The sequence below is a fragment of the Cydia pomonella genome, chromosome 1, assembly GCF_033807575.1.
Source record: "Cydia pomonella isolate Wapato2018A chromosome 1, ilCydPomo1, whole genome shotgun sequence".
Classification (NCBI taxonomy): Eukaryota; Metazoa; Arthropoda; class Insecta; order Lepidoptera; family Tortricidae; genus Cydia; species Cydia pomonella.
The window spans coordinates 2465168-2491260 of record NC_084703.1 but is presented as its reverse complement, the minus strand read 5'-3'; the positions used below and the strand labels follow the sequence as shown (position 1 = coordinate 2491260).

The following is a 26093-nucleotide window of genomic DNA, read 5'->3' as shown; positions in this document are numbered from 1 at the left end:
GTTTTTCATCACACTTGCGAAAAAAAAACTAAATTTTAAGCGAAATAATTCTTAAATACGGTGGCAGGTGAGGCATCGAAGGCACAGACCTATTAGGCATTCAGCCACGATTGAAAATTATGGAAAAATACGAGTATTTTAATCGGCTGTTAATGTTAAATTAAATAATTTTAAACATAAACTAAAATATTAAATTAAAAACGTCAGTATTTTAAAAGTAAAACTCATTTATGCTACTTGGTTTGTATGAATAAGTGATATAATTAAAAAAAAAAGCTTTAACTCCCGCAGGAACAAAATAGGCCTTTGTCCTTCAGCACACTTGCATGAAATAAGATCTTTTTCGAGCAAGTGTGATGAAAAATCATAAACATACCGTGGCTTGTTGGTTAACGGGTTGAACAAAAAGACTCATTCTCTCGAGCTGTTGCGTCGCGTTGGTGTGGACGTCGAGCGCCTGGATCCTCTTGGGCGCCAGGTCTTTTTCTGCCACGAAAGTAACTTATTTAATTACAGATTCCAGTGAATGAACTCCTACATCACAAATAGTACATTTTTTATTCTCTTTATTCATTGCATATCTTAGATTAGGTATTTTTATAATATGAATATAAAAGTAAAATATAAAAACACTTACAAAACAATACAAAATACATATAAACACATTATAAAAAACCTAACCTAGGGTGCCGCCAGCAGCGGGGCAGGGCCCAAGCTGCCGGTGGTCAGGGCCGCAGAGAGAGGAACCGACGTACTATACGCGTCGTGTCCAAGATCACCGCCTTCTGCATCTGACCCTTGATCCAACCACCTAGCGAGAGTCTCTCAAGGTGTTGGTCGAGACTCTTATTTTTTATTATTATTAGTCTGCGTGAGTGTCCTCCTAGGCAAAGGCCCCCTTGATTACAATTACAATTTAATAATTAAAATAATTATTGTAGAGTTTAAAATATAGTATAATAAACACCCCTATAATGGAACAGGCACCAGTAATGGGATGGTATAGACAAATCCCGTAAAACAAGTATTTACCATCAGTTTTTAATCGCTGGCAACATTTTACCATAAACAAGAGCCAAAGAGCTGCTTAAGCTTAAATTTTCATTGGTATTTGTTAGTTTGAAAATTAATTGCGCCATACCTTTTTTCCTTGCAAAAATATAAATCCAATAATTGTTATTTGTAAATATAGCCTTTACACATAAGATGCTATAATTTGTTTGTTTTTGTTTACTGACATGCAATATTTTGTGCCAATAGAAAATAGATATTCATATCATAATTAGAATAAGTAAACTGAACTGGACTGTGTATCTCGGTGAGGACTGTCGTGGAGGAAAATGCATGTTTTACGTGTAAGTTAGTTTTAATAGAACCTTATGTACATTTTACTCTGTTTGTTCTCCTAATAAAAAATATAAAAAAAAATACATCCCATGACTGGAGCAAAAAACATAGTTTTAATTGGTTAATAATATTGAAACCAATTGAAGTAGAGTCAAGTCACCCGACTTACACGTGTATGCAAATTTTCAGCTTCATCGGAAACCAGGAAGTGGGTCAAATTTAATTTGCAAGATTTGACCCGTACAAACATAAATATTTACATTGCAAGTTAAATAAAAGCTTGTAAATACATACAATTTCAACACTAAAACTACTCGACTATGTTTATCTCTTAGGTTAACTTTCTATTTTTAGGAGTAAAGTCTCGTACCTTTCACATCATCCCGGATCTGCTGGGCCTCAGTAAGCGCACTGTCGACCTTCGGCTGCTGGCTCAGCTCCAGCCCCGTCGCCAGGTCAGCTACATGCTGCACCATCGTCTCGGCCCCTCGTGCACTCTCACGTATTGACGACAGGACGACATCAGCGTCAGATGACAGGACACCGGCACGTGTAATTTGCTTTTCACTGTCTGTCGCTGCGAATTCCGCCTGAAAAGGGGAATGGTTTCTAATGTTGGTCTTTGAGATGTTGAACCTATAGGTATAGCCAAATAGTCACCTATACACCGTGTTTTTTTTTGATTTGCGTTAATTTCGAGGGTGCATTTCTGAGCTTAAATTAAGTAACTTTCTCAAAGACACCGATATTCTAATTAACTCCATTTCGGAGATAATCAATCATTAATTTTTATCTTATAAGGCCCTTACGAGCGTGTACACTTGCCTTAGGGCCTGTTTACTTATTGATTAGTGTTTAGTGCGAGTTCATACATTTGCTACTAAACGTAAGTACTATCTCGGACGATCGACGTTCGAAATGACATTGATATGTCACAGTTTTCAATTGTTTGGTCGAGTTAAATGTAATGCCCGTGTTACAACAACGCTATATGCAACATTTAGTTACTTTTTATAAAAATAAAAATAGTAAAAAAAAAAACAAAAAAATTTTTTTTTTTTTTTCAAAATTAATTATGCCATTTAGTTTCCGTAAACGTACTTACCGATACCCCGAAGTTAACGAAATTCAATAAAAACACGGTGTATAAGCTACTCTTTCGATTCATCGAGATTGCTAGGATGTCAAGTTTTGATTTGAGTTAAAAATTATCTAAATTAATAACAAGCCGAGACGTCTGCGAACAATAAGTGTGGACGCGACCAGTGGTAACGTTGAAAGCGAACGCAGCCGACGCGCACGAATGAGGGTAGACCAGCGTTTTCGAAGGAATTTACAGCGTTAGTCGCAGCGTTGACGTCGACGATGCGTAGATCGGCGAGGCGGGGACGCAGCTATATATGATTTAAGATGTTCAGCCTTTGCAATAAGACAACTTGAAGGAAGCGAAAGGGTATTGGTCACATCTCGCTTCTTCAGTATGGTCAATAGTTATCGAAACTTACGGATCTCAGCAAACCTCGCCCAGCGTTTTCAATAGTGTCAACGGAATTTGTCGCAGCGTTGACGTCGACGCTACGTAGTTCGGCGAGGCGGGGACGCAGTGCTGAGGCCTGGCTGGAGATGTAGTTTAGCCGTTGAGTGGTGAAGAATGAATCAGCTTTGTCCTGTGGAAGAAATTAGATGAGAGAATGCGTGCCGAGTCATTTTTGCAGTTTTGAATTTCGAACCTTCTTTTATTGCATTATAGTTTAAAATTAGATTAGAATTTGTAATTTTAATATTTACTTATTATTATACAGGGTGTAAACGTTAAGTGTAGCCAGGCGATTATTCCGTAAATATAACGGATACAACAAAAGTCCTTTATTGTCGCAACAAAAGTACATACAGCAACGGATAAGCAAACAAGGACACTTTTCGAAAATGGGCCAATCAGGAGAGAGCTGGCGTCGCATGGGCGACGCCATCTTTCTCTAGGCTAGTTGCGGAGTTAGTTGCTAGACCGCCGCGCTTGAGTCATGACCGTGTGTTAAATGTGATAATTGATGTGAAGTGTAATCGGCTTATTAGTGAATAAACCTAAGTGCTCTATATTACATTGTGTTATTTGTTAACCCCAGCGACAGATTTACTTAACAATATGTTGACTGTATTACATTTCACAATATATATTACATCGTGCATGGTTAGCACAAAAATGATTGATAAAAAAAAGGATGAACCTGACGTCGTATTCGCTAATCGTTCAAAAAACTTCAAACTGCTTTACCCAATGAGTAAAATTACATCGATAACTTTTTTTCTAATAAAAGTAGTACAGAAAATGAACTTTGAAGTAAATATAGGATACTATATTGCTTAAAGCCGTTGCGGTTAATATGATAAGCCACAAAAAACATAAGAAAACTAAGGGATTCAGATCGAAGGTTATTGGCACCAGGGAGCCTCTTAAACCTTTAGCCGTTACACTTATCTACTAATGATCCTTCATACATTCTATTAACCCTTTCCCAGGCCGCACCAATCTACAAGGTTTTCCCAAAAACTTCTCATATATTCCAATAAATCCGACACACACATTTTCCGAAAGTGCAATCTAATTTAAACTTTAAATCGGATGACTAAGGTTGAAATTCTATTGGCGCGAATGTGGTCGATAAATCGTACTATGCTTGGAAAAGGGTTAACATTTATTATTGCGTGTTATAAAGCCATTGCGGTCAAAATGTTAAAGTGTAAACTGTATGGAAGTGAACCTTAAACTCCTGAGTTTCATTCAATAGTCTTGCACTCATCTCCTCCACTGATATGACGAGAGCATCGGTGCACGAGTCGCATGCTTGACAACCCTGTTGGGGAACCAGCACCCATCTGTAAAAAGGGGTTTTTATAATATAAATATTCTGTGCCTGCCTGTCTCGTTCTAACAAGTATGTAAGCGCGAAAGTGACGGGCATAGTGACAGGTAATAAAAATGGAACCATGCAGCCACCGCTGGTAGGTATTCTGTACTTTGCAGTATAGGAATTATAATATTCTGAGGGCTTTTACAGAGAGTATAATATTATATAATTATGAACACTAGCTTCGCCGTTACACCACCTAACATCCAGATGCCGAAAGTGAATGCTTTACGTAGTTTTGGGTAATTATTTCACACGAAGCGTTCGGTGTTATTTCTATGTATTTTCTTGTCAAATGCAATTTGGTATCTCCAAAGCAAGAGTATGTAGGTTGTCACTGAAACAGGTATGACTAAGCATCCTTTCTTTTTCTGATTTCCTTTCAATACTTTACGTAGGCGAGTTTGTTAAAATTAAAATTTTCTTAACGCATTCACTGTCAGGGGGCGTGGCCTAGGAACAAACTTGTATGACGGTGAACGCATATATGCGTCGGTGGCAGTGAATGCGTTAATTCTTGCGTCATCGCAACTTTTTCTAAAAACTTTTTCAACTTATTAATAACTCAAAAAAAAATTATAACAGAGCCATGTAGTGACTGAAATCTTGTTATTTAACATTATTTCCTACCTTTCCGGGCAGCGGTCACATTTCTCCCCAATCGCTCCAGGGAGGAACTCACACTGGCCCGATTGATCGTTGCACATGGCAGTGCCATCTAGTGAGTTAAAGTCCATCTTGATTGACATTGAGTCCTACCTTCCCGGGCAGCGGTCACATTTCTCCCCGATGACTCCAGGGAGGCACTCACACTGGCCCGATTGAGTGTTGCACATGGCAGTGCCATCTAGTGAGTTAAAGTCTATCTTGTTTGACATTGAGTCCTACCTTCCCGGGCAGCGGTCACATTTCTCCCCGATGACTCCAGGGAGGCACTCACACTGGCCCGATTGAGCGTTGCACATGGCAGTGCCATCTAGTGAGTTAAAGTCCATCTTGATTGACATTGAGTCCTACCTTCCCGGGCAGCGGTCACATTTCTCCCCAATCGCTCCAGGGAGGAACTCACACTGGCCCGATTGAGTGTTGCACATGGCAGTGCCATCTAGTGAGTTAAAGTCTATCTTGTTTGACATTGAGTCCTATCTTCCCGGGCATCGGTCACATTTCTCCCCGATGACTCCAGGGAGGCACTCACACTGGCCCAAACGATCGTTGCTCATGTCAGTGCCAGAGTCAAAACCGGTATTGTTTAACATTGTTTCCTACCTTTCCGGGCAGCGGTCACATTTCTCCCCGATGACTCCAGGGAGGCACTCACACTGACCCGATTTAGCGTTGCACATGAAGCCGAGCGAATATCCCTTGTTACAATTGCAATCTGCAGAAAAAATATATAAGTAAGTACTTTTTTCAATTATTTTTGTCTTATAGGAAGCGTGCGTGTACTAAAGGTACCCTCACTCAGAGCCGTAGCTAAGATGTAAGTAACGAGAAATAGGTGTTTTCCATGAAATCGTCTACCGTTGTACCGTACAAACACAAATATTCTGAATATAATTGTAACTGCTGTACACGACATGTCTATTTGTTTTTTGTTTTCGTATAGTTTTATGTGTGTGGGAATAAATAATAATTATTGTATTATATTCTTATTCTAAGATTAAGTTTTAAATTCAGGTCACAAATGTCACCTTTATAATACCCCACCTAAATGTGCCCGGTCCCTATTTATTGTCGAAGTTACTAAGCAATACATCCAAATACTATTAAAGTAACTCACGGTCGCATCCGTCTTTGGTATAGTTCCAGTAACCAGCTGCGCACTGTTCACAATGTCTGCCAGTCACGCCTTTCGCGCATCTAAAAAAAAACAAAAAGGGGTTCAGTTCAGAGAATTTTAAATAGAGATAAATAATAAACTGTAGCCACAGTAAATTTACGGCCATCTTTCGACACATGATTAAAACTTTTAGAACGCCATTTGACTTTCGGTTTAAAGAATCTTTATTATCTAAGAAATTGCAGAAATTTCACTTAAAGACAACTTATAAATAGCTAACTTAAAAAAACAATACAAGTTACACAATAAACAAGCACTTATTATGACAATGTTTAACAATAACACAGTTGCATTGAGAAACTAATGATTACAGGATACTCGTAAAAGACAAAAATAAAACTAGCAATCGACCCTATGGTTTGAAAATAAGGTTTAGATTTGACTGGTTAGTAATAGGAACATACGTGGGTATCTTTTTTTGTGAGACTTATGAATGCCAGACTTGTTTGCAGAGCCAGTTAAACGAGACTTTTAAGCAGTAGTTACTTATTGGTTACAGAAAAGACAATATTTTAGACTTTGATCCTTATTTCACTGATATGTGTCAAATATCAAATAGTGGCGCCATAATATTTAAATGGCGTTCTAAGAGTTTTAGTCATGTGTCTAGAGATGGCAGTAAATTTACTGTGGCTACAAAATTTTCTTTGACACTCCACCTCTACTTCAAATTCTCTTTGGTCATAGGTAACCTAAACTAGCTATCTAGTAAAGTCATTCAAGACTTTTTCATTTCCAACACGTATTACTACGGGATCCATGGATGTCCCAAACTATCATAGAATCTAACAAGAGGATTGACAAGTTTGCATCAATAATTCATGAATACTCTTGGTTGGAATGTCTTCAGATCACACTGTCATTCACACGATCATTACAACTCAAGGATACAAGACTGTATCCTGATTTAATAAATTCTTTCGTACAATCCACAACAAAAAAATCTTTTTGCCCTATATGAGGGACCTGATGAGTGCACATTAAAGATTTAAAACTGGGTATTAACCTTTTGACCGCCAAAGACGTCATATGACGCGCTCGGCTACAGCCCAATATCAACCTTCATGCGTACCGACAAGGTTCACGATTACGCGCCGCGTACGATAGGCATGGCGTTCAAAAGGTTAACAGATTCACAGTACAAGTAATCCACTGTCCACTGTCAAGGACACACTGACAAACCATGCAGTCAAGGCCAGTTGACAGCCCGAAAATATCCCCAAGATTCAAAGACTCCTGACCCAATGATTTTTTTCTTGCCTATACAAGAGACCTCAAAAGACTGCAGATTCAAAAATGGCCGCCACACTAGTTAAAGTCGTCGCTTGCCATGTCCAGTATCAAGGTTACACTGGCTGCTCTCAGTTGCCAGTCCACACTGAGCCCAGCCCAGACCACTAGACAGCCCGAAGTACTCCCAAAGTTCCACAAAAATCTGGTGGAACGAGTTTCAACCGGGCGTATAAAATTGAATGCAGGCCTGACACGCTTATACTAGAGATTGAAGGAGTACTTACTTGCACTGTTCAGACTCAAGGTCACACCCTACTTTCACTCACAAGTCTCCACTGAAGGGGCATAAATCTTAAACCACTAGACAGTCCAAGATGATCCCGAAATTCTACAGAATGGCCCACAAGGCCTGCACACCAGTGTCAACTGAACCAAGGCCTGATAAGTTTATACGAGAGATTGAAGAATTAGGTACTTACTTGCATTGTCCAGTCTCAAGGTCACACTGGCTGCTCTCACTTGCCAGTCCACACTGGCACGGCATGCAGCCCAGACCACTTGACAGGCCGAAATGATCCGGTGCGCACGCGTCGCAACGGTCGCCTATAACACCGGGTCTACACACACAGGTGCCGGTCGTGTGGTCGCAGTGGTCCATGCCGTATTCATCGCAGCTGCAAGCTGGAGAAGAGGTTTTAGGGTTATAATACTTTTGAAGGTAGTTGCTAGATGGAGAGATTGTTCAGAAGACGTTTAAATTTTTTAATGTTAAAAGGTGTTGATGGCTAAACTATTTGTAAAATTGCAATTGCCGTCTTGGAAAAAAAATCCGGTGCTGTTCTTTTTAGAGAGCTGGATGATAGGTGTAAATTTGGGAAAGAGTTATTCATTTTGTCAAGTAACGTTTTTGTTTTGGTAAATATAATGGCATGGTCGACTTGAGAGGAGATGGCGGGACGACCTCGACGCATTTCTCAGCGACTGAACGTATACTGCAGTTAATCGGGAAGATTGGAAGTCTAGATGGAAGGGCTTTGTAGGCAATGATTAGCAATCGTTGAATATGTTATTTTCAATAGAACACCATAATATTCTCCTCTAATAGAGTGCAAGAAACTGTCGTAAGCTGAGCTGAGGCGACCATTAGTTGAATGACCAGTTTTTCCACAAATCTTCAAAACCATATTCTACGATAAAACTCTTAACGTTACACCTAACCAGCTACTTGTTTTTTACCAGTCGTACATACCAGTACAGGTCTCGATAAACACGGCGTTTCCGTAGAACCCAGGTGCTCAGAGGTTGCAAGCCGCCCGCGGTATTATTGACGCATTTCAGACAGTTCTCTGTCACTCTACGAAATCTAGGCACTAGTATTCCTAGATGCCAGCGCAGTAACAAAGATTGCAGTAAACAGCTTGATTACTAACCAGTACAGTTCTTGCTGAACACAGCGTCTCCGTAGAATCCAGGCGCGCAGAGGTTGCACGCTGCCCCAGCCGTATTGTTGACGCATTTCAGACAGTTCCCTGTCACGCTGTCGCATGACGACGGGTCCAGTGGATTGATATTGCCAGAGCAGTTGCAGGGCTTGCAATAGTCATCTGGAAATGTTTGATAATGTCAAAAAGGAAACCAAAATCTGTTAAATGAATTTGGTTCCCTGTATTCTTCCTAGGACTATCTAGGGCATGAGGACCAAAGAATACAATACTCACACGGAGATGAGTACAAATGCGACTCCAAAAGGTTGTGTTTTAACCTCATCAAATTGTATTGTTCCAAAAAGTTTCCAAATGAAAATCCTGCCCAGAATCGTAATAGATGGCGAAGCATCGTGCGTAGACTTCAAAGGTAAAGATTTTCACCGATTGATAGTGTCGACGTAAAAGAACAGTTACCGCGTCTATTTACACAGTGGACTGTCTAAACTTATTATTTTGTCATCAATCAATTTATAATTTCCTGACAAAGAAGTGTTTGCGGCGAAATAAAGTGATTGACAAAATTAAATATCGACATGTCTGTTATCGATGTTACCTTGACGTTATAGATAATTTTTTAACATTATAGGGAGCGTGAATGAACTGTAGGAGGCAGCACAGGAGCCGTCAGATTTTTGGCGCGAGGCGTAAATGTGATGTTTATTGTTCCGATGTAGCCCAAAAGATGGCAGAACACAACACACAAGAAAACACGTGACGTGTATCTAAATGTATATTTGTTTATAGTTCCGATTCAGGCCACAAGATGGCAGTCCCTCCAATGCGCAGGGTCCCTATATAAGAAGATAGCTACCGCGGAATACAAAACACGTTCGATGTCTTCTTTGATAGTTTACGTTAATTATTAAGTACTAACTATATGTCATAGAAAAAGTATGTACTGATTTGTAATTGATTACAGTCTTGGAATTTCTCGGTAATTTACAGCAAGTAGAAGTTAGATCTTTTAATTCCTAATCTAAGACTGACTTATCGATAACAGATTTATCGATGTTTCATTTTCTCAAACTTCTGTGCCACAAAAAATTCTGTCTGATAATTTCTATTGGTGCAAACACCGGATTAACTCTGGGTGAATCGTAAAATAGTCATGGTAAGGGTACAGATAGTATCTACTCACTCAGCTCCTCAGGCTCCCCGTAGTAGCCAGCAGCACAGAATTCGCACCGAGGACCGCCGTAGCCGGGCTTGCATTGACAGGAGATCAGTTCAGCGTTTTCGCTCAGATCACAGCTTACGGCAAAGCTGGAAATTATGATATTATTAATAAATTGGTCACATGGGAAGTCTTCATGCACAATACACTTTCTTGCCGTCAGGTGGACCATTTTATACATTGAAATTATTCATTCCGTTCCGTACAAAAGGAACCTCCTGTCCGTCCGTCTGTCTGTCACATCGCTAAATATCTCGAGCACTATACTCTGTATCTTTAGGTATTTATAGTAAACAAACAATTTATACATTTTCGGGTAGTTATAACATTTATTGGTTAACCAGCCAAATACAAAACCGCCTAGATCTGTCACTGAACGACCTGACTTTAAACCTACATTATTTGATCATGTAATGTTTTCACTCTCAACTGGCTTTAACGAGCCATTTGAGGGTAGATTTTGTTTACCTTTTTGAAATACCTAAAGATACAGAGTATACTTAAGGCATCGATTTGAAATTTGAAAGTCATGAACAACGCTAACCCAGACACATTGAAAGTGTTATTTTTTATTTTGTATAATAATTGGTTGGAGCTGGTTTTAGTCCAAACGGTACACAAGTAAATTCCAGTATACCAATGTTCTGAATAATGTATGTAGGTAGTTTCTACCTTAACCATAACGAAAATATCATTAATTGATAGCATTGCTGTCAATCAATCTTCAGACGAGAACGAACGGGAGAAGACGTTGGATTTCTGGAACGAATCCACTGGTTCGCCTAAAATGAAAAATGTTACATGTGCTGTGATTTGTAATCAGTCTTGTCCAGTAATTCATTGAATGCTCTAGTCATCCACGATTGAAGGTTCTGATGAGCTTCCTATACTATGACACGCCCACGATTCTCAACAATAGACTCCGGAATTTCTTTTAAAGGAATGCTTGGAGTTTTGGCTTAAGAGAGAGACAAGTAAATTCAAATAAACTTACTTGTTAGAAGGATACGGCAAGGGGCAGGCACAGATTTCACAGTCTTCACGTGTGGCATCTCCGTAGTATCCGGGCACACACATCTCACAGTGGTCACCCATCGTGTTGCCACCGCAGTCCTATGAACATTATCAAAAGATATTAAAAACAATTGAAAGTCATGGACTTTTCGGAGAACGTTATTATGTATACGTAGGATCCAACTGGGGAAGTACCTCCACCTTACAGAAAACCGCAGCCAAATAACATTAGACCCTACTCATAGTGAAGTGTTCCTGCCGGTGAGTAAACTTGCCAGAGCTCAACGAGGGTGCGGAGTGTTAGGGTCGGCAACGCGCATGTAACTCCTCTGGAGTTGCAGGTGTACATAGGCTACGGAGACTGCTTACCATCAGTCGGGCCGTATGCTTGTTTGAGTCGATGGCGAAACAAATTTTCACAAGTATTGTCATTATCTCTAAAACAAAGCCGATTTCAGGAAACTTTGAATGATATTTTATTCTCTAAATAAGAATACACCTTTGAAATCTGCCGGGTTCTTCCAACCCACGGTGTATATCTCATAGGAGCCATTAATGACGTAACACTTGACATGAAAACTTAGCGTGATCTCTAACAAGTCAAAATATACCATAAGGAATTTATTGTCTTGCACTTACCAAGCAAACTCCAGTGTTAACATCGCACTCCTGCGAATGCCCATTGCACTCACAGGGCACACAGTACCCCGCATGAGGTCCAGAGCTCAGTCTGTAGTGCCCCGAAGCACACTGCTCACACGACGTCCCCTTGTAGCCTGGTGGGCATTGGCACTGTTCCACGGAGAATGCGCGGTCGGTTATGGGCGAGTAGGGGTCAGGTTGGACTGCGACGTCTAGAGTGACGTTAATTAGCCTGGAGATAAATGAGTGTAATTAGTTGAAATTCTTTTGGTTTCTCGAGAATACAAAGATTACTCACTACATCAACCCTTTAACGGCCACTGCTGAGCATTATACCTATAGTCTAGGTACTTTTCTTTAGGATAAAATCAGTAAATACTTGCGTGTTTGCCGCTCCCGTGTTGGCTTACAGAGCCTTGAAAAACGTTGTCGCCCTACCTGACACTGTTTTTACTTGTTAGTATGTATGGGACAAATCTTGCAAGTTAAATTTGACCCACTTCCCGGTTTCCGATGAAGCTGAAAATTTGCATACATATGTAAGTCGAGTGACAATGCAATATTATGGTACCATTAAGCTGATCTGATGGAGACAAGAGGTGGGCATAGGAACTCTGTGATAAAACAACGCAACCTAATTGTGTTTGGAGTTTTTAGAATTGTCTCGATGAGTATTAGTTGCCTGTGGAAAAAAAAGTACAGTCAGCGATAAAAGTTTACAATAGACTCAATGTCTACACTGGAAGGACACGGGTTTTTAAAGAAAGCGCAAGTGAAGTTTCCTAACAAGTTTTACCTCGAGCTCTGTGTACTGTAGACCTAGAAATCCCAAATGATTCCACCATTTTGAAAAAAAAAAAAACAGAAACTGAATGGACAGAAAAATTATATATCTGTGGCCCTAGTGAAAAAGGGTACAAGTCTCTGGCAGTTTAGGTGTATAAGGGCATAAGTGTTACATGGAACTAACACCCCTTTACACCTGCGCTGCCAGAGACTTGTACCCTTTTTCACTAGGGCCACAGATATAATTGTCAAACCTACTCACCCAATTTCACGAGAATCGGTTGAAAAATGCGACATGTAGACGAGAACATCTGGACATACTAAAGAATGTTTGCCCAAACTGAAATGGAGACCGCTTTCTCTCGGTCAAAAACTTTTCTAAAAATTTGAGATGAACTAAATATGAGAATTCCATAAACATTTACCTGGTTGTAACGAATTCATCTTCAAAGTCAAACGCAGCACTCATGTATATGGCAGTGACATTAACCAGGGTGTTCATGAACTGGTCTCTGGTTACAGTAGAATTATAAAGGTTCCTACTTCCCAAGGCGAATTGTCTTTATACGTTCGTCTATAAATGCCCACTGCTCATCACAGACGCTATTGAAAATATAATTAATAGCAATAATTTACCTGGTTGTAACGGACTCATCTTCAAACGTAGCCCTGATGTATATGGCAGTGACATTAACCAGGGTGTTCATGAATTGGTCTCTGGTTACAGTAGAATTATAAAGGTTCCTACTTCCCAAGGCGAATTGTCTTTATACGTTCGTCTATAAATGCCCACTGCTCATCAAAGCTGCTTTAGAAAATATAATTACAAGCAATAATTTACCTGGTAGTAACGGACTCATCTTCAAACGTAGCCCTGATGTATATAGCAGTGACATTAACCAGGGTGTTCATGAACTGGTCTCTGGTTACAGCTGTGTTGTCGAGGTTCGTGAACGACTCCTCTGTTAGAGGCACGCTGTGGATCCAGTTGGTTTGTGGTGCTGGTGTTTCTGTGAATTGAAAATAATTGAAATACCATGAAATTTAAATACTGGTATAAGAGGTAAAGGCACGTATTTATAATTAAGCTATTATTTCTTAGGGCTGTTCTTTAGAGTTAAGTGACCCAAGCCCAATTTTTAAAAGTATGTAGGCAAGTAGCCATCAGATCGTTTGTGCTGGTAAAAATTTACGACAACTTCATAAAACAAAATGGTCGTCGTTTTACATTAGAGAGTTAATCAATGGACAGTAAGCATCTAGTAAGTATTCGTAGCAAAGATAATTTGAAATAGAGGTGGGTTGTCAAAGTAAACTTTGTAGCCACAGTAAATTTACTGCTATCTTTCGACACATGATTAAAACTTTTAGAACGCTATTGGACTTTGATTCTTATTCTGATTTAATAGATCAAAGGCCAAAGGTATGGCGGCTACGTTTCGAGCGATGGCGCCACAACGTTTAGCCGATGCTCGTTAAGATGGCGCCACTTTTGTGAATGAATAAGAATCAAAGTCAAATGGCGTTCTAAAAGTTTTCTTTGACAATCCACCTCTAATTCTCTTTGTTCGTAGTGAGGAAGAGTCGCTCAATATATCGTAAAACACATCTCTGTCACCTCAGAAATGAGGATGTGTTCAGATATATTTGGTCACTTTATCCATGCTTTTATATTTGATGCATACTATAACTACGGAGGACATATTTGGACGCCAAACTAACATATTTGGACTCGGGTAAGTCCTTAAACCACGTCCAAATGTATGGGCATTGTGAATGTCATCTCGCTTTGTGTGGTAGGGCACAGCGCAGCGGATGTCATTCCAGATCTAGAGCAGAGCCCAACTGGGGAAGTACCTCCCACCTTACAGAAAACCGCAGCCAAATAACACTAGACCCTACTCATAGTGTTGTTTTCGGTAATGTCGGTGAATAAGGTTACCAGGGCTAAACGAGGGTCCGGAGTGTTAGGGTCGGCAACACCCAAGCGTCCATAGGCTACGGTAACCGCTTAGAATCAAGCGGGCCGTATGCTTGTTTGCCACTGACGTAGTATATTAAAAAAAACTAAGAACCTGAGAAAGTTATCACGCTGTATTTAGACAAGCAAGTTCAACAGAGAAAGACTTTTATTGGGAGCGTGCACGACTGTCACGCAACCTAGTGTCCGCAAGTCTAGGGGAAAACGTCAATTCACTACATCTTATAAAACTACTCCAAAACTAAAAACTACTGAACGGATTTTCATACGACTTTCATCTATCAATAGAGTGATTCTTGAGGAAGGCTTAAGTATATAACTTGTTAAGGTTTTGTGTAAATTGTTTGAAATATAACGATGTTGTCGGAAAAAATCACGCTGGCTAAGGAGCTTTAATCGAAAACGCTGCCTAATCCGTTTGAGCTACCTATAACAACACAATGTATGGTGGGGTTGTTCCTCATTCATAGGTCTACAAAAAAGTACGCGATGTTAAATGTCTATCTTTTAAGGATAACTTACTATACATATTCGTAACTTCTAGAAAATGATCACGTAATATGTGGCATTTGCAAAGCTATTTACATGGATACATTATTAACAATTATCAAAATAAATACGTTAGTTATATTAAGCATTTCATACAGATTACATTGGTCCCTTGCACCATACAATTTAAATGAATATTTCAGGAGTAATCGTAAATCAAAGTTTCATTTCGAGCCATATAATTGTACGAAATGTTAAAGACACTATCCGCAGTTAGTTCAAATTTTTACCACCTTATGCGCTGGGATCAAAATTCAAAATTCAAAAATTTATTCTGCAAGTAGGCCTCAAGGGCTCTTTTACAAGTCAATACAACATTTATAGTAACATCATATAGTGACATGAAAAATACATAACAACATTTATAAATACAACAGCCAATACCTGGGTAAACATTACATTATAATAATCTTAAAATAAATAATTAATACAATACAATAGAGATGTATAGTCTCTATGGTTAAAAACACATTAAATCTGGAGATGTAGATGGTAGAGATTCAAGCAGTTGAGCGAGCACATCATAACGACCTGCCCCGAGCTCTGCACTCGCCGTATCATGTCGAAGTTGTACTTCTTCAGTTTGCACCAGCTACACGGCACGATGTCGGATGCAACAGTTAGGAACTTCTGCACGTATCAATGCGTCATGGCATTCCAGGGTCAATACTCAAAACATACGTCGCCCCTAATGTCGGGAGTTGCTGATGTACACGTTCGCCTTACTTACCCCCACCATGCAGTTCGCACGGTCCCAATATACTCACCGATACTATTGTGGTAAATGTAGCCATTGGGTCCACCAATTATGACATCAGCTGCGAGAATAGCTTTCCCCGTCTCCCGAGACACGTAAAAGATGGAGTACGTGAGGTTACCACCGTAGGATGTTAGCCGTTTGCCTGAGAACGAATAATAAGTTGCAGTAATTTTTTTAAAAGTCTAACCTAACAGGTTAGGTTAGGTTAGAAGAAGAGGTCTTCTTAATTATCTTTGGAAATACTTACCAATAAAGTGTTCAGGAGCAGCAAAGTACACAAGTTTCTGGTGTTCCATGTCGATAGCCAGCTCCACGCCTATGATGGTATCGTTAACTTGGCTCGGTGGTGCGGTGTGCGGGTAGACTGAGATTGTGCGGTTAGTTTCAACGTTCACGAGATGCCAGCCAGTCATGCCTTCCAGCTGAAAGAATAGTTTGGATTATAGATTATAAAGTTTTTTTTTTTTAAGACGGGTACTTGAATGTTAAACAATTACATATATCGATGACAATGAAAAAACAATAGACCAGAACTTTTCTGAAGAACAGAATAATAAATAATAATAATAATAATGTGGAATGTCGATTCGACGATCATTGTCCCGATAGTCGTTTCAGCGAACGGTCTCATAGCGAAGAGTCTCGAACAACACCTTGAGAGACTCTCGCTAGGTGGTTGGATCAAGGGTCAGATGCAGAAGGCGGTGATCTTGGACACGGCGCGGATAGTCCACCGGTTCCTCTCTCTGCGGCCCTGACCACCGGCAGCTTGGGCCCTGCCCCGCTGCTGGCGGCACCCTAGGTTAGGTTTTTTATAATGAGTTTATATCTTTTGTATTGTTTTGTAAGTGTTTTTATATTTTACTTTTATATACATATTGTAAAAAGCCTAATCTGTATATGTAATATAATATGTAAAATAAATATTATAGGACATTATTACACAAATTGACTAAGTCCCACAGTAAGCTCAATAAGGCCTGTGTTGAGGGTACTTAGACAACGATATATATAAATACTTAAATACATAGAAAACACCCATGACTCAGGAACAAATATCCATGCTCATCACACGAATAAATGCCCTTACCAGGATTTGAACCCGGGACCATCAGCTTCGTAGGCAGGGTCATTACCCACTAGGCCAAACCGGTCGTCAAATAATAGATAATATCATCATCGTTCGCAAATGCGCAATGGAATTGTCCAGTCGAGATCTTAGCATTTCGGTCTTTCAATCGGGAGAGGCAGATAGTACTAGATATGAACTGAATTCTCGCTGTCTAACAAATCCAAAGTTTGACAGCGGGAGGTCACGAATCATGTTGTCCCTTCCTAACATGTCGTGTCACTTGCTAAACTGTGTCACAATAACACGGAGCCATTGTGAGCCGAGCACAACCGAATAATTGAGATTGATATCTCTTCTTCTTAGTCGTATACTCTTGTCAGAGTAGTCGTGGTCATTGCGGTCGTTGTACGGGTTTTTTCGCTGTTTCCCGCCATGCTTCTCTATTTATTGCCTGCCGCGCGCACAGATTCAGAGGTGACCCGGTGAGAGCTTTCACTTGGTCGGTCCATAGATTGAGGGCCGCAATCTGGGTCTTGTGCCATTGAGTGATATATCACTGGCTAAAATATATCATGAGACAAGTTCTCGCTGCAAGGGTGTATGTGCCACTTAAGTGGCTTTATTGCAGAATCTTAATTGCGCTCTTAGAAAAAAAGTGGCTGTGACATAATCGGACAGACAGACGGACATGACGAATCTATAAGGGTTCCGTTTTTTGCCATTTGGCTACGGAACCCTAAAAACAAGCTTGCTCTTGTAGGTACACATTGTAACAAGAATACAGTAGGTACAAGCCGCGAGGCGCGGACTTCGCCAGTGGTCCCCCGCCTTGCGACCTGCCCGGTAGTTCCCAAACGTGTAAGCGTACTTGTAAATTACTTTATCGGTTTTACTAAATTTATTGATATAATTGACCTTCAGTGCTAACGTCGTTTCGATATAACAATTGTGGAACTCTAAATAAACTTTTATGTGATATTCAGTGACTTTAAATTGACAATTCCAACCCTTCTAATACTTTTTCCTACTCCTCTACTGTTATCTGTCATTTATGCATTCATTAACACGAATATAAGAACATACATAAAAGATTTCAAGAAAAGTCTATATTGTCTATTCCTCATAAAAGCTCTTGTGCTTTTATAAGCTATAATGTTACTGCGATTAAAGGCTACCAACCTAACAAAACCAAAACGAATACAGTTTTAAACTAAGTGCATTGATGCCAACTTACAAAATATTCATTTGGTTGCATAGTAAAAATAATTACTTCATAAGTCAGAAACACGCATGTGACACCCGTAATATAGCAACACCCATAGACTACGAAGACCGCTTAGCGTTGCTTGTTAGTCTCCGTAGGCTACGGTGACCAAAATTGAGAAAAAACTGTCCAAAAAATTAATTTAGCAAGTAGCAAGTACCAGGGCCTCATGAGTTACGAGGAGGTGTCGCCGACCGGCCGGCCGCGGCCCGGGGCGGGCCGGGCGCATAACAAGGTATGCTCGCGCGTCTTGGCTATATACTTTTGCTGTAATTTGTTTACCTAAATTAAGATTTATTTTTGTTGACTCGTAGGAAAAATATTGTATGCAACGTTGTATAAGTAGGTCAAAAAATTCTCGTGGCGTATTCCTTTACAATGTTCGCCTACGCCTTCGGCTCCGGCTCACATTGTAACTCACGCCACTCGCCTTTTTTGACCCTTCTTATACAACTGTTGCATAAAATACTATATTAAACTCCAGTATCGGAGTTTAATAAAGTATAGGGACCGTGCGCGTTGGAGGGTCTGCCATCTTGTGGCCTGAATCGGAACCATAAACATGTACATTTACATGTCACGTGTTTTCTTGTGCATAGTAGGTTCTGCCATCTTGTGGGCTACATCGGAACAATAAACATCACATTTACGCCTCGCGCCAAAAATCTGACGGCTCCTGTGCTGCCTCCTATAGTTCATGCACGCTCCCTATTAGTTTGCCCATACACTCTCTTATTGTAAAAATGACTAAAGTATGTTTTGCTTACCTTAACCCAAGTAAGATAAGAACTAGAACACCTAGTTGTCCTCCCGAAGCAGTAGCACTTGGTGCATCCGTCGGGGTTGCTGGCCTGCAGGTTGAAGTACTCCTCTTGGCAGACGTCACAAGCCTGCGGAAGGAATTATGGGATCAGTTTCGACACATAGAATAGAACAATGAGTGATTTCAAGCTAACAAGTTATCCGCAAGTTGCCTAAAAAGCGCTGGTGGCCTAGCGGTAAGAGCGTGCGACTTGCAATCCGGAGGTCGCGGGTTCAAACCCCGGCTCGTACCAATGAGTTTTTCGGAATTTATGTACGAAATATCATTTGATATTTACCAGTCGCTTTTCGGTGAAGGAAAACATCGTGAGGAAACCGGACTAATCCCAACAAGGCCTAGTTTATCCTCTGGGTTGGAAGGTCAGATGGCAGTCGCTTTCGTAAAAACTAGTGCCTACGCCACATCTTGGGATTAGTTGTCAAGCGGACCCCAGGGTCCCATGAGCCGTGGCAAAATGCCGGGACAACGCGAGGAAGAAGAGAAGTTATCCGCAAGTTCACGAGCCGAAAATCTGATTACCAGTTCGCCGGACGATATCGGCCTGTTAGTTATTCGCAAAAGTTGACAATCGGGAACAACTGACAGGCCAATATCGCCCAGCGAACTTGTCAGTGGCCCCTTTACATATTTTGGCAAGAAATGTGCGAGTATGTATCAACCAGGTGTTTTTTGTCTTAAACGTGATGGAGTTTCAAGTGAGAATGCGAAAAATCGTAGCAGTGACGCCATTGCGGAACAAGAGATCCCAATAGAGGGTAAAACGTGACCAGTAATATAATATATGATCACGCGCCATATTGCGGAATTTCATTGGAACTAAATTTTTCATACTTAACTGAACTGTCGCCCTATACATGAGAATAACAGCGCCCTCTTGACAATGATCATATATTTCTGGTCAGGCTTTAGATAGCTATGGTGTGTGGGTAGTACATAATTAAACTCGCAGCATGAAAAGGGCCCCCTTCTTTCTTTCGTTGGCCGATCACTGAACCGACGAGAAATAGTTACCTTTTCGAAGTTCAGATAAAGTGTAAAGAAGCCCTAAAGCCCAAGGGGTGTAACCTTATATCTATTAAACCAGTGAATGGGTAGTTAGTCATCTGTCTTTTCTTTCAGTGACCCGACGACGAGCAATACCTTTAAAGGCTAAGGTTAACTGTCGTACCTGTGATCGTACAGTCACGTCTGAAAACATCGACACGATCGAAGTGCCAAAAATATTGATACACTACCTTATGGCCCATATAATGGGGTAGTGTATACATATTTTTGGCACTTTGTCCGTATCGATATTTTCAGACGTGACCGTACGTATTTTCTGCAGTAGAACTGCGCCGTGTCCTGGTCGCAGACGTCGTCCGTTGTGCCATCCGTATTACACGAACACTGAACGCAGTCGTCTAATCATCATGTCCCAGGGTCTTAGACATTATAAATGTATAAATCCACCGCGACGTCCACCACGTCGTTTCGTTTCCACCCAAAGAAAACATGAAGTACGATTAATTATCCCTGTACACATAGAACCTTTCTGTTGGTGGCCGTTTAATACCGACAAGCACCTTTTGGAGATGTAGATAAGCAAACATACCTGTAATCGCACGTATTTCTTGCAGCAGCACTGAGCCGTATCCTAGTCGCATATGTCGTCAATCGTGCTATTTGTGATACACGAATATTGAACGCAATCTGGGAGCACACTTCCATGTCAAATCATCTCGGAGGGTCGTGAGCACTATACGTAACACTATTGGCCCTGAAGGCCAAGGCTTATAACCTTACATGTATTGAATCAGCGAATGGTTACTCATTTCTCTTAGTAGCCCACCGGACCGACGAGCAATACTCGTAGGTATCTTTTTTGAGGCTTAGATAAATGGTCGTACCTGTGATCGCACGTATTTCTTGCAGTAGCACTGCGCCGTGTCCTGGTCGCAGACGTCGTCCGTGGTGCCGTCCGTGTTACACGAACACTGAACGCAGTCGGGGAACGCATAGTGCCCGGGCACGCAGCGGTCGCACACGCGGCCTACCACGTTTTCTTTGCACCTGAGGAGTTAGGGATAAAATTGGTATAACCAAGTATGTAGTTTCAATTTGAACAAACCAAGGCATATAAAATCACAACTTTTAAAACGAGAAAAACGGATTTATAGATTTGTGCGAGATCCAAACTCAAACCAGTCTGGTCGGTTTGAACCAACTGATCTACCACAGTTTATATGACTGCTCGAGTTGAGCTTTTTTGTTTACTGCGTACGACTGATCTATGATCAAAGTTGCAAAGTTGATCTACTAATGCCAGCAGAAAGTGAAAGGTCTGGAACATGTAGCTGCCGTTTTCTCCAGGACTTGTAACTGGTTGCTCCTGTTTCAAATGCTCCTCATCAATGTTTCAATCCTCCTAAATGGGGATTTAGCTACAGAGGTACCCCAATGCTTAAAGCCCCATTTAGACGGATCAAGAACTTGAATGCAATTTTCATTGTGGTATTTGGTCGATCGACTGGATTCATTGTACTTGTACTCTGTCCTTAGCAATGTATCGAATATTGCATGCAAGTACATACTAGCGTGTACGCTCGTAAAAACTAAATGTAGGAAAATCGCAGCCAAATGACACTAGACCCTACTCATAGTGTTGTGTTCCTGCCGGTGAGTAAGGTTGTCAGACCTCAACGAGGGGTGGGAGGGGGTTTGGGTCGGCAACGCGCATGTAACTCCTCAGGAGTTGCAAGCGTACATAGGCTACGGATACTGCTTACCATCAGGCGGGCCGTGTGCTTGTTTGCCACTGACTTAGTATTAAAAAAAAACCGCCGAAACAACCTTAAAAATACGCTAGTTTGCAACCGCCCTAAATAAAGAAGATTGCTGATAGTTATAAGCTAATTACCTATACCTACCTAAAGCAATCGAGTTATTATAAAAGATTCTAATAGAGAGATAAATTCTAAGAGAAAAGGTGCCCCTTAGTTTGGCATCCAAAACAGATGGCGGTGAACTGCGCCATATGTTTTGCGGTCATTGAATTGACAAACGTCAACTTTTGGCAATCTGAGGGAGCGTGCATGAACTGTAGGAGGCAGCACAGGAGCCGTCACATTTTTGGCGCGAGACGTAAATGTGATGTTTTTTGTTCCGATGTAGCCCACAAGATGGCAGAACCTACTATGCACAAGAAAACATATGACGTGTACATGTGCACGTTTATTGTTCCGATTCAGGCCACAAGATGGCAGACCCTCCAACGCGCACGTCCCTAATCGAAGCACGAAATTGTTTTAGATTTTACGCATCTTAATAAATGTATCTTTGTTATAAGTATATGCAGTTAACTTACTGGCAGTTCCCGCTCTGCTTGTCACACTCCAGGTTCCCGTCGACCACACCAAGCGGGTTACAGTTGCAGTCGTCACAGCCGCGGTATTCGTCAAAGTTGAACGTGAGAGGTTTGCACTCGTTGCAGTTCTCACCGATCACGTTGCGGGGGCAGATGCATTGGCCTGAAAAGTATGATTAAGTCTATCAGTAGCTGATTAATGTTAAGGTAATCTAGAGACACTTCATTGCGATATGGTGGAGGCAGGTCTGTGCGAGTCAACAATAGGGTTGTTTCCATCTACAAATCTTAGGGCAGAATTGTATCACAATAAATTCTTTGGGATTATAAGAACATGTTAAACTACTTTTAGGGGCCTGTAATGACCATGTTTTTGTAAATATTGAATTTAAAATATCTTTTGGCACACGTCACGTGAACAAACTCGAAAAAGAAAAGAAAAATGTGTCCCCCCCTCTAACTTTTGAACCATAGGACCAAAAAATATGAAAAAAATGGTGGAAGTAGAGCTTAAGAAAGACATTAAATGAAAACTATAGCGGACATGATCAGTTTAGCTGCTTTTGAGTTATCGCAAAAAGTTTTCCCTATATTTTGTCATAGTAAAAAGATTCCCACAGGAGGATTTCCCACAGTTCATCCCTTAACAATCTACCATACTTTAAGCTCCAGTTTAGCTTATTGTGACGGAAGAGTAACTACGGAACCCTACACTGAGCGTGGCCCGACATGCTCTTGGCCGGTTTTTTTTGTTATCTGTGTGCTTGCTCTCTCTTCTTTCCGCGATGTCTTGTTTGTCGTAGAACAATAAAATGAGTAAAAGTGAGCCAGTATTATAATATACAGTCCACCAAATAGGAACCCACTTCAACAGAACCTTTTAGTGAGATGGTCGTTTCCAATGTTGTTCTAATGAATAATCTTACCGTCGTCATCACATATAGCAGCTTGTGAGCAATGGCAAGGTCTGCAGTTGGGGAACCCGTAGTAGCCTGTCTTGCAAGCTTCGCAGGTGCGACCTGAAATTCAATTTCAATTCAATTTCAATTTATTCAAATAACCACAAAATGTAACAATACAGGACTAGCCTAAGACTACTTATAACTAAGGTCATTATATATATGTACGACGACCAGTTTTGCCTAGTGGGTAGTGACCCTCCCTACGAAGCCGATGGTCCCGGGTTCAAATCCTGGTAAGGGCATTTATTTGTGTGATGAGCATGGATATTTGTTCCTGAGTCATGGGTGTTTTCTATGTATTTAAGTATTTATAAATATTTATATATTATATACAATATATCGTTGTCTAAGTACCCTCAACACAAGCCTTATTGAGCTTACTGTGGGACTTAGTCAATTTGTGTAATAATGTCCTATTTTATTTATTTTATTTATTTATTATATGTTAAAAAATACTAATAATAATGAAATGAAACATACCTCAGTTACGTACACATAGACCAAGAAAATTGTATCAGCGTACTGAATGAAAAAAACAGTATGTTATCGGCACCAATCATGGGACGTTTAATAGAACTTTTGGAGTATTTTTGATATTTCACCGACATCTGTAAAATGTCTACTGCATTATGCGTCCTTTATGTTATCTATGTATTTCACATCTAAAGTTCCACTGTTATATTAACTGACGAAATTCACCAGAGGGCCTTTTTTTTTTTTTTATTAAAAACTGATCGGCGATTGGCTCTAGTCACACCTGATGGAAAGTGAAGACAGGGCCTAAGATGGAGCTCACTGGTTCAGTAGTAGCCTATTTACTCTTGCTTTAAAGAGACCGAGGTCATATTTATCAGGGAATACAGAGGGCGGGAGCGCATTCCATTCTTTAGCCGTCCGTAACAAAAAAGAGGAGGCAAACCGTTTAGTGCGAACAAATGGAATGTGTATCGTGCAGTTCCAGCCTATCGCCAACATAGAAAAATCTAAAATCGTTATCTGTCTCTTACTTATCTGAGTAAGAGCAAAGAGAATTTGAAATAGAGGTGTATTTCCAAAGAAAACTGTAGCGACGTAAATTTACTGCCATCTTTCGACATATAATTAAAACTTTTAGAACGCCAGTTGACTTTCATCCTTATTCTTTCACTGATGTTTGTTCAATTTGTTAAATATCAAAAAGTGGCGTAGGCGCCATCGCTCGAAACGATGCTATTATATATTATTAGATGGCGCCACTTTTTGATATTTAACAAATTGAACATTCATTATGTGTCGAAAGATGGCAGTAAACTTACGTCGCAATAAAGTTTTCTTTTTTTTTTTTTAATACCACGACGGTGGCAAACAAGCATACGGCCCGCCTGATGGTAAGCAGTCACCGCAGCCTATGGACGCCTGCAACACCAGAGGCATTACATGCGCGTTGCCGACCCTTTAAAAACCTGTACACTCCTTTTTTGAAGAACCCCATACTGTAGCCCCTCGGGAAAACCTCGGCAGGAAGCTCATTCCACAGCCGAAGCGTTCGCGGGAGGAAATTCCTCTTAAACCGCACAGTACGCGACCATTTAGGTTCTAGGGTGTGAAGATGAACACCCTGCCGATGGCGAGCGGTGCGGTGATAGAAAGCGGCCGTTGGCATCATGTCAAACAATTCTTCAGAGCACAGCCCATTGTACAAGCGGTAGAACACACACAAGGAGGCAAAGTCTCTCCTTAGACTTCCTTTTTTCTTTTTTCTTTGACAATACACCTCTTTTTCAAATTCTCTTTAGTAAGAGAGAGGTAGATAACATTTTTCTATACTATCGGTAGACTATGGTATTTACACTGGCCCTAATTGGATTCACGAGTATTCTTCTCATATACGTACCAGTTAGTTACCCATTGTGCCTATTTTGCGTGAAACGAGGTAGTGCTACTCCAACCACCCCAGCTTCTCCATGAAGCCTAGCAATACTTTCAGGTTTCTAACTGCCTCTCCTGTGTGCACGGAGTCCCTAGGTATTTACTCCTTACTTCTACCTGTTTGCAGTCTAGGAGAATGTGTTTTGTTGTTTCTTCTTCCATGCATGCTCTGCGCATGGAGCTATCTGCTTTACCCATATTGTGTAGGTGTTTGTTTTGAATGTCATTAACTACTATTTTGCGTAGTTGGTGTCATATACGTACCAACAACGTTCTCCCGACATTTGCACTGTCCGCCGAAAGTTTCACACTCGAAGTCCGTAGATCCTTCAACATCGCACGCGCATGACAGTGTCCCACTGTTGTATTCCGCCGTTATCGAGAACACGGCGTCTCGACAGAATCCTGGGATAGAATAACTTATTGACAGTGATCGGAACTATGGAATATAAACTTTAACAAAACTTGTTAAGCGGACATAAAATAGTGCATACAGCCCTAAAAATATTCATGTCCATGGGGATAGGAATAGTATAGTATACTTACAGCCATAAAAATATTTACTTTCATAGATATTCGAATATTTTTAAGACTATAAGCACTCTTTTTACGTCCGCTTGATAAGTTTTGTTAAAGTTTTACTCCCATAGTTCCGATCACTGATTATTTATATAAGAATTCAAGCCTTGGAGACCCTCTACATCTCTAAGGATAATTTAATATCTTTTTTTTATATTTTATCTCTGACACTTAGAGACTTATACATCTCTAAAGAATTTTAGAATTCATGTCCATAGGGATAGGAATAGTATAGTAGCCATAAAAATATTTACATTCATAGATATTCGAATATGTTTAAGACTATAAGCACTCTTTTTACGTCCGCTTGATAAGTTTTGTTAAAGTTTTACTCCCATAGTTCCGATCACTGCTTATTGAGTACAATATTTATTACGCTGATTCTCAGAGCTTTCTTGCCGCTTTTTAGACAAGAAA

The 26093-nt window shown here is 40.5% G+C and overlaps 1 protein-coding gene across 1 annotated transcript in view; it reads right to left on the bottom strand.

Moving 5' to 3' along the window:
• LOC133526497 (laminin subunit alpha) overlaps nt 1-26093 on the bottom strand; it is an 84957-nt gene that overhangs the window by 13338 nt on the left and 45526 nt on the right. Inside the window, exons 26-44 of the mRNA XM_061863157.1 lie at nt 25362-25502; nt 23154-23246; nt 22228-22390; nt 20771-20933; nt 18826-18948; nt 15970-16144; nt 15730-15864; nt 13274-13442; nt 11644-11878; nt 10985-11103; nt 9955-10079; nt 8760-8933; nt 7809-8010; nt 6037-6116; nt 5523-5634; nt 4107-4221; nt 2853-3014; nt 1718-1937; nt 377-486 (exon numbers count right to left, since the gene is read on the bottom strand). Of these exons, the coding sequence (XP_061719141.1) occupies nt 377-486; nt 1718-1937; nt 2853-3014; nt 4107-4221; nt 5523-5634; nt 6037-6116; nt 7809-8010; nt 8760-8933; nt 9955-10079; nt 10985-11103; nt 11644-11878; nt 13274-13442; nt 15730-15864; nt 15970-16144; nt 18826-18948; nt 20771-20933; nt 22228-22390; nt 23154-23246; nt 25362-25502 (2816 nt within the window). The remainder of the gene's footprint in view (nt 1-376; nt 487-1717; nt 1938-2852; nt 3015-4106; nt 4222-5522; nt 5635-6036; nt 6117-7808; nt 8011-8759; nt 8934-9954; nt 10080-10984; nt 11104-11643; nt 11879-13273; nt 13443-15729; nt 15865-15969; nt 16145-18825; nt 18949-20770; nt 20934-22227; nt 22391-23153; nt 23247-25361; nt 25503-26093) is intronic.